This window comes from Arachis ipaensis, chromosome B04, assembly GCF_000816755.2.
Source record: "Arachis ipaensis cultivar K30076 chromosome B04, Araip1.1, whole genome shotgun sequence".
Lineage (NCBI taxonomy): Eukaryota > Viridiplantae > Streptophyta > Magnoliopsida > Fabales > Fabaceae > Arachis > Arachis ipaensis.
Genome location: NC_029788.2, coordinates 28,870,959 through 28,880,164, shown reverse-complemented (window position 1 = coordinate 28,880,164; position 9,206 = coordinate 28,870,959). Strand labels below are relative to the sequence as shown.

The window sequence follows — 9,206 nt, the reverse complement described above, 5'->3', positions numbered from 1 at the left end:
TAAACCTATTACAAATTAAATCACCCTTCTATTCCATTATTTGGCTTATTCCCTACGCCAAATTATGCCATCTGTGCTTTTGAAAACCTACTAATCAATCACACATCCAAGGAAACAGAAATAGTCTCCTAATCAATTTATTTATTTATTTTGACAGGGGATAATAATAATAATAATAATAATAATAATAATAATAATAATAATAATAATAATAATAATAATAATAATAATAATAATAATAATAATAATAATAATAATAATAATAATAATAATAATAATAATATATTATTTTTGAAAAGTAATACTGAAATAGGGAATGGGCACTGGGCAGTCCATTTAGGCAAAGTGACCAGTCACAGCTCACAAGGAGGTCTCTTTCTGCATTTTTATTCGCATTTAAATATTAAACACAACACAACACAACTTCGTTTCTTTTGTTCGTTTCTTCGCTTCCCATCGTTGAAATATCAGAGGCAGAGGCAGAGAAGAAGCACAGAGAAGAAGAAACGACAACGCAACATCAATAACAACCACGCTCTCTATTTTCTGATTTGATCTCACCAAACAGACATGGCGATGAACAACGATAACGGAGAGGTTAGGGCGTTGGAGAAGAAGCCTAAGACCAAGATCGTCTGCACGCTGGGCCCCGCATCGAGGTCTGTTCCCATGGTCGAGAAGCTTCTTCGCGCCGGCATGAACGTCGCTCGCTTCAACTTCTCCCATGGATCCCACGAATACCATCAGGAAACCCTCGATAATCTTCATGCTGCCATGGAGAACACCGGTATTCTCTGCGCCGTCATGCTCGACACCAAGGTTCTTTTTTCTTTTTTTTTTTCGAACGAATATATTCTTCTTCTGATTTTGCTTATTTATTTATTCACTTTTGCTCCATAGCAGTGTTTTAGTTTAACGGTTGTTGATCCAATTTTTTCATGTACCCGCTATCAATTATCATAAATAATAGATATATAGATAGATAGATAGATAGATACAAGTATGGAATATGGATGCATCAAAACTCGTTCATTTTGGCATCTTAAGTGGTTTTTGCATTTTATGCTGTATAGGTTAATCCAATTCCAGCTGTGTTGTTTTTAACTATATTTACTTAAAAGTGAGTAAATCCAACATTATTGACTAGGTTCCTTATTGTAATTTGTTTTGTGTGTGTATTTGGGTACAGGGTCCTGAGATTAGAACTGGATTTCTCAAGGATGGGAAGCCTATCCAACTGAAACAAGGTAATGAGATAACTATTTCAACTGACTATAACATAAAGGGGGATGAGAAAATGATCTGTATGAGCTACAAGAAATTGGCGGTGGATATGAAACCCGGAATGGTCATACTCTGCGCCGATGGCACAATATCGTTCACTGTTTTGTCTTGCGATAGGGAAAAGGGTTTGGTCCGGTGCCGCTGCGAGAACTCTGCCATGCTTGGAGAGAGGAAGAATGTTAATCTTCCTGGGGTGATTGTGGATCTCCCGACTTTGACAGAGAAGGACAAAGAAGATATCCTGAAGTGGGGAATTCCCAACAAGATTGACATGATTGCGCTTTCTTTTGTCAGAAAAGGTTCTGATCTGGTAGAAGTTCGCAAGATTCTGGGACCGCACGCTAAGAACATCCTTCTCATGTCAAAGGTATGTTATATTGTCTTTTTTCGTTTTTCTCCTTCAACGGAGAAGATAAATGATTTTGAATCTGGTCAGTACGTTATTTAGGATGTTATTTGTTCTGAAACAGTTATGAACTCATGGTATCATATTCCTTTTAACCTTGTCTGTATGCTCTTTAAAACATCTGTTTGGAACTTGGTGATTTCCTGGAATATAGAGATTCCTGTTGCATCTATGGTTAATGTGTGATTTTGAATATTTGTTAAATAGAAATTGGGATGTTATTTAGATAATTATCTTTTAAGTGTCTCTGCTGGTGGTGCTGTTGGTGTTGCTATTATTTGCTGTCACTATACATTTTCATGTTTTATTATGTGTTTGTGGTGACTTCTTCTGTCTATTAATAAAAATGTGTTCTAGGTTGAAAACCAAGAAGGGGTTGCAAATTTTGATGAAATCCTTGCAAATTCTGATGCATTTATGGTTGCGCGTGGTGACCTTGGAATGGAAATACCAATAGAGAAGATATTTCTTGCTCAGAAAGTGATGATCTACAAGTGTAACATCCAAGGAAAACCAGTTGTTACCGCAACCCAGATGTTGGAGTCAATGATCAAATCTCCCAGGCCAACAAGGGCTGAAGCTACAGATGTTGCCAATGCAGTTCTTGATGGCACAGACTGTGTGATGCTTAGTGGTGAAACAGCTGCTGGAGCTTACCCAGAACTTGCTGTTCGAACGATGGCTAAGATATGCCTCGAAGCAGAGAGCACCCTTGACTATGGAGATGTATTTAAGAGGATCATGGAACACTCACCAGTGCCAATGAGCCCATTGGAGAGTCTGGCTTCATCTGCTGTTAGAACTGCTAACTCAGCTAGAGCAGCACTTATATTGGTCCTAACCAGAGGTGGAAGTACTGCAAAATTAGTGGCTAAATACAGGCCGGGGATGCCAATTCTTTCTGTAGTTGTCCCTGAGATCAAGACTGATACCTTCGACTGGTCATGCAGTGATGAGGCCCCAGCAAGGCATAGCCTGATATTCCGTGGGTTGGTTCCGATACTAAGTGCTGCTTCTGCCAGAGCTTCTCATGCAGAAACAACAGAAGAAGCCTTGGAGTTTGCCCTTCAGCACGCCAAGGCAAAGGGTCTCTGCAATGTTGGGGATTCTGTTGTGGCTCTACACCGTGTGGGCACTGCCTCGGTCATCAAAATTGTGACTGTTAAATGATCACTTATTTAAGGAAATTCTCTAGCTGCTTTTGGCTAAAATTTTTGGAATGGTGTGGGACAGATCTCATCATTCGTTCAAACTTATCTTTTTGGAAACCTACATTGGATGCAAAACTTCAGTTTTAACTTATAAACATCTTATTAGGGTGGGACCCGTATTCGGATATACCACTGTTTACTTGTTATTTGCCTAATTAGCTGTTTTTTTTTGTTAATCTTTTGTCATTTGATAAGATGATATAGGGGGCTTTTGCCAAACCCTAACACTGGCGTAGTTTCGGATTCTCAACTTCCTACTACGAAGTTTGTTTTGATTGAGAAGTATATGGCTACATCATTTTAGTTCTTGTATCAATTTGAAATCTGATAGTAGATTCCATATATATATATATATGTGTGTATGGAATCGACTAAAAAATTGCTTAAATATACTCCCTGTTGATTTTCTGACGTATTAATTTATAGCCGCTTTTTAGCAGCTTAATGAACACATTGTTATGCGGATACAAATTATTCCAAAACCGATGGATAAGTTATGAATTTATGATGGGTGAAATTTATCCGAACTCCGAAGAGCACCAGCTTGTGCAACAACCGCTTGAGGACCTATAGCTTTTCATTTTTGACTGCCTCTATTGTACAGCAAGAAAGCTGGAGAAAGTGCACTAGCATATTTGCAATTTTCATTCAATATTGACACTAACTTTTTTTTTGTCATAAAAATGAACACGAATCTTTGAAATTTTCAATAACCCCTATAACTATCTCCTCATGGTATAATTCCAAAAAATAAATGAAAAAGAATCCTGGTACTCACTTCACATCTATCAATTTTCACGAGGCCACCTAATTAATTCTCTAAAGAAAAGGAAAGATGAACCCTGAAACGAAGTATTACATTCCAGGAAATTTCTCCCACATGAAGCACAATGAAATCGATCTAGATGCAGCATGCAAAGCAAGCACAGCGAGCCAAACTGCTTGCCCATACGTAATCTGTAGGCAAAGTGAAAATTCTTTTGACACATGAAACCAGAATAGCCTCAGCTCAGATTTGACAAAGATATTCAGGTACTGCTCCGAGGTAACAACTTCGGTTATTATTAGTGTCATAGATGTACCAGTCATGTGCCCCTCCTTTTCAGCATCATTTACAATGGGAGAGTTGTCAGTATAATGCAAGACCCCCACTCCCATACAGATATAGAAGTGGGAAAAATGCTTTTTAAAAGCTCTATATTAAACAAGTTCCATCTTGTTTGATGCATTCTCACCCTGCAAGGATCAAAGCGGATTAGAAGTGACTAAGGATATAAAGATGATATATATACAACCACTTCTATAGAATAAATACAAAATACACATTAAAAGCATGAAATAACACATGTATTTATATACAAATACGTGATAGCATATATATATATGAGGTTCTAATAACAACTAGATAACTCTTATTTCCATGGTTTCAAAATGTGAATTGTGAAGCATCAGTAAATGAAGAGGCAAATTCAAGCATGACAAGATGCAGAGGAGAAGCAGAGGGAGACAAATGATCTAGGGATGACAAGATGCAAGATTATACTTAAGCAAGATCCAAGACAAACTCATGTTTGTAACAAAAAAATGTACACTTGAGCAATTCAACAAATAAGTATTAAAAAAGCCTGAATAAATGTTGATTTAATAGTTCAATATAAACTTGATCATTCCCTTTTATAATGTCAACAAATGGTCTAGGGATCACTAGGCTCCAAGAATAGTGCTAAAGCAGCCCTTTAGCAGCCAGGCTCAATAGAGTTGTTTTAGTTAAATGAAAATGTTCAGCGATTTAGCACACCAATCCAAATTCCAAGTAACAAAGACATGTGGACTCTCCATAAAAGCTTCATCCAAGATAAATCATGTACACAAACATTTCTACATGGAGTTAATGAAAATGCAAATGTTGGGTAGAAGATATGGTGAGAAAGTTAATGATAAAGACCCCAGATTTTGGAAATGTTTACTCTTATAGGAAGGTGAGGTTAATTGGGTCCCAGTTAGGCCCAGGAAGAGAATAAAGACAAAGTTGTTGGTTATGATGAGTAGGAGAAAGAAAGGGTGAATCCATGTTGTTGGTTAGACTAGTTATATATGAATGCAAGGGGAGAGGATCATGTAGAACCTGAATGAGGAAGTTAGAAAGGTGAAGGGCTCCTCCATTTCTTTCATTGGATTTTCTGTTTTCTTCCAAACTTGTACTTAATACCATATCATACAAGATTTTGGGACGAGGTCCACACTGAAACTTCAGTCTTTATATACATATGGTCATAAACTTTCTTGTTATTTTTATTTCTCTTTATAAGTTTTTATTTCCGGTTATTTTAATTTCCAGTTTTTATTTCACTTTATATATATATATGGAATCATAAGTGCTTTACATAGCCTTCTTATCAGTTATCACGAGAAGATATATGCTTAATCAAATTCAGCAGACCAAAAGAAAATGTTCCAATAGATAGAAGTTCAATAATATATGTTACACAGAACATGGTTGGGAAAAAATCCATAACAGAAAGTATAAGTAGTTCCACATTTTATGTATAGCAAGCTATTTTATATGCACAATAAGACTCAAGTGAAAGGTATTCTTTCTTCAAAAACTTTCCAAACACAAGTAGTATCCAAGTAGGACCCTATTCTTATATAATCACATTAATGTTATCGAAAGTGACTAAATCAAGTCTCTATAATAATCAGTATGAAAATTATTTACAGACCAATGCAAAGCAGTAAATAACTGGAGCAGACTAAAATACTTATCATTCAGGGTCTCATTGGATAATATTGCTTAAAACTTTTTAAGAAAAAAAAAAGTTATAAGTTAAAAATCACATTTTAACTTTTTGACTCTTTTGGCCATAAAGATAATTAATTCTCCAAAAGTCATTTATAATGTTTTATGGAAAATATCCAACTTCCCAGAAGTCACTTTTAAAACACCCAGTACAAAACAACAATCGTTGTTAATGTGCTTCTACAAACGGAATAACTTATTCATTAGTTATTATTCCTCTAAAGTTTCTTTCATATGAAAACTTAAATTTTCCGCACTAAATAACAAATATTTAGCAAATTGTTGTGTATCTAGTTCATTGCAAATATGAGATCAGCATGAAAGAGGTTTTGGACAAAGGGATACAGATTGACATTGCTGAAAAAAGATGAATAGAGTACAGAAAAGGCTATACAACAATCAAATACTTACATCCTCCGCCTGCAAAGATCTTTCCATAAGTGACTTTTGGGCAACTTCGGAGGCAGAAGACGATTCATTTTGGGTGCTGTCATGATTGTACATCTGCAAACACAAACCAATTGAAAATGAAACAGATAAAACCTGATGAGGTTTATACAACAGAGAATTGAACAGAAAAAAGATTATCATAAATGAAATATTAATCAAAGTCTTCCCTATAATTAACATTCATCTAAAGAAAGAGGTAAAATATCACTCTTCCACAATGCAAAAAATGAAAATGCAAGTGGGAATGCAATTAATGTACTGAGGGCCACTACTTGCCACTGTGTTACAATAGGGAAGTGAGAACAGAATTCAGAAAATGAAATCTGATTTTAATCTCTTGGATAGGTATTCATATTATTTTTATTCAAAGTTAATTCATTGGATTAATGAAATTCGCATATCGTGTATTCTTGGGAAAAATGGTCTCAGTGCTTAGTAGCATTAAGACAGACAAGAAACTTTCTTGATAGGTTTTTAAAGGAAATACAAAATGAGGTAGAATGCTAAGTAAAGGACACTGTTGCTAACCTCGTGTACCATAAAACTTAATTAACTTTCTCAGTAGAAAATATATATATAAATCAAACACATTATTAAATTACCAAAGATCTCACTCTAAACATAAAATATGTGCTGGGTTAGACAACTGGACAAGTCTGATGATGAATAATTTTGTACAAGCGATTGATTATTTCTTTTTACCATAAGAAAAAGATTTTCTTCAAAGTAAAATCCACAATGCCTCATGTGCACCAGTTCCCAGATAAGTTCGTAGCTTATTGAGAATTGGATTGTGTGCCAAGAATCAATCCAACAGCAAAAGTTCCACAAGGTTACAGTGTACATAAATTATCTATGGAGTTAGTATCAAAGCAGATAAAATTGCAAAGCAAACTATCTAACCCAGAGAATTCAGATTAATTGGAAACTAAATGTATTTACCTAACCAAATATGAACAAGCATTTGACGTTCAGTGCAGAATTTAGCCTACCTCAAATGAAAATTTGTTCTCTTGACCATCTTCAAACAGGGATGAGTAATACGCTGGATCATAGATTGAGCCTCCAAGTATCTCATTGGCACCAGAGTGCTGCCTAGCTACTGGAGGGGTCACAGGAACAGGACTCAAGAAACTATTCCTCAAGTCCGAATCTGCTGTCCGAGAAGCTGTGTCCACGTAGGAAGCCCCCAACCTATAAATCTGAATCCACAGAAACGAGGAAGACAACCTCACCACAAAACCAACCATTTGCATAGCAAGCGTAAGCTTCACCGAGAATATAAAAAATGATGTATAATCATCCTCGGAAATATTCCTGCAGACACAAACAGTGTCTTTCATCAGACGCAAACAAAAACCAAAGTCACAATCACTCGCACAAATATCTATTAATTGAATAAACTAAAAAAAATTCTTAGATAGTTCATTCTCTATAGCATGCTTATTTCCTTTTAATCTATCTAGTAACTGAGTCCCTCAGCTAGAAATGAATCAATACACAAGCACCGTAGCCTAAGGTTCTAAAATTCAACCAATTTGGACAAGCGTGTTGTACAAATTAGAAATCAAACAAAAACCTAAGAACTGCCGGAAAACGCACCAAATTTCATGGCTGAAGAGGATGAACCAAGCAATATCGAGCAACACGGAGCAGAAGAGAAGGAAGGCATAGGTACGGCCAAGTCCCTGACTGCTACTCTCAATGGCAACCAAAGCAAACAACGCGATTGCCAGATTTACAAGCAACACACCATTGTACGACGCTCCCAGCGATCCAATTATCGCGCACCCAATCTACCATTCCAATTATACACATTCAATCAATGAATTAACTAATCAATCAATTTAAACCTATGCATTTATTGAATTCATGAAAAAAAGAGCGCAGAACCTGAATGTAAAGGAGGAGAACAGCGAGTGACTGGAGGCTATCGTAATCGCGTAACCATGGCTGTATTCGATCTCTCAAACTGGAACAGAAGTAACCGCAACGCGTCATATGTTTTTGCGCACATGCATATACACGCTTTCTCGAAGAAGCTGGAATCTCAATCGACGAGCGCGGAAAGAAGATGTTGATGAACGGGAAGCAAATGCATAACGAGTGTGTCGTGTGTGTGTGAGAGTCGTGTTCGCACTCTATTTCTTTTTATTTGTTTATTATTGGTTTATTTTTTGTTTTTTGTGTGTAGTGAGTGATGTCAATGGTGACAGGTGAAGACGAATTGCCGTATTTGGAGGAAATGGAATTCACAGAGGCGGAGCGGACAGCTAAGCGTAACGAGAGTTTGATGTTGAGAGTGGCAGCGATGGCAGCTTTGGATTCGTATATTTCCCTTTCTTCCCCCCCTCACCTCACCTGTGAGTCTGTAACCAACTTTTTCTCTCTCGCCTCGCTCCCATAATTATTCAATTTTCACCTTGTTTCTGTAGTAGTTGTGTTGTACACAAAGAAAATAAATGATTGTTTAATTTCTTTTTCTACAATTTTTTTCTTTTATTTTTTATTTATTTATTTATTTATTTTTTTGGTAATAGTTATTAAAGTGATCATTATTTTCTTTCTTTTTTTAAAAATAGATAATTATTTTGACAACAGGTGTGATTTATGCTTTGTGTTGTTAAGGATCAACCTAAATGATAAAAAGAATTTTGTTAATATTACCAAAAGCTTTCGTTGTCAAAATATTCACACACATGTAAGCGACCTGGGATTTCCATTTTGTTATATTAAAAAATTACATTTAGAGTATAATTATCCCAAAAAAAAAAAAAGAATTTTATTTTTTTATTTATTTATTTTTTTGGTAATAGTTATTAAAGTGATCATTATTTTCTTTCTTTTTTTAAAAATAGATAATTATTTTGACAACAGGTGTGATTTATGCTTTGTGTTGTTAAGGATCAACCTAAATGATAAATGATATTTAAGAATTTTTACCAAAAGCTTTCGTTGTCAAAATATTCACACACATGTAAGCGACCTGGGATTTCCATTTTGTTATATTAAAAAATTACATTTAGAGTATAATTATCCCAAAAAAAAAAAAGAA

General features: G+C 35.5%; 2 protein-coding genes across 2 annotated transcripts; one reads left to right on the top strand and one right to left on the bottom strand.

Moving 5' to 3' along the window:
* Nucleotides 373-3,213, top strand: LOC107639150 (pyruvate kinase, cytosolic isozyme). Its single transcript, XM_016342585.2, has 3 exons — nt 373-819; nt 1,190-1,651; nt 2,048-3,213. Exons 1-3 carry the CDS (start codon nt 571-573, stop codon nt 2,858-2,860), a joined length of 1,524 nt encoding a protein of 507 aa, XP_016198071.1. The 5' UTR covers nt 373-570; the 3' UTR covers nt 2,861-3,213.
* Nucleotides 3,515-8,577, bottom strand: LOC107639151. Its single transcript, XM_016342586.2, has 5 exons — nt 8,045-8,577; nt 7,754-7,947; nt 7,144-7,468; nt 6,113-6,205; nt 3,515-4,137 (listed from the first exon to the last, which is right to left on the bottom strand). The coding sequence occupies exons 1-5, from the start codon at nt 8,150-8,152 to the stop codon at nt 4,102-4,104; spliced, it is 756 nt and encodes a 251-aa protein (XP_016198072.1). The 5' UTR covers nt 8,153-8,577; the 3' UTR covers nt 3,515-4,101.

What these genes read in the sequence shown, in the direction of transcription:
- LOC107639150 (XM_016342585.2), top strand. Translation starts at nt 571, where the DNA reads ATGGCGATGAACAACGATAACGGAGAGGTTAGGGCGTTGGAGAAGAAG. An exon ending in CCGTCATGCTCGACACCAAG is followed by an intron (nt 820 to 1,189) that starts GTTCTTTTTTCT and finishes ATTTGGGTACAG; the next exon opens with GGTCCTGAGATTAGAACTGG. An exon ending in ACATCCTTCTCATGTCAAAG is followed by an intron (nt 1,652 to 2,047) that starts GTATGTTATATT and finishes AATGTGTTCTAG; the next exon opens with GTTGAAAACCAAGAAGGGGT.
- LOC107639151 (XM_016342586.2), bottom strand. Translation starts at nt 8,152, where the DNA reads ATGACGCGTTGCGGTTACTTCTGTTCCAGTTTGAGAGATCGAATACAG. An exon ending in TTCTCCTCCTTTACATTCAG is followed by an intron (nt 7,948 to 8,044) that starts GTTCTGCGCTCT and finishes TTGGAATGGTAG; the next exon opens with ATTGGGTGCGCGATAATTGG. An exon ending in GATCTTTGCAGGCGGAGGAT is followed by an intron (nt 4,138 to 6,112) that starts GTAAGTATTTGA and finishes TGATCCTTGCAG; the next exon opens with GGTGAGAATGCATCAAACAA.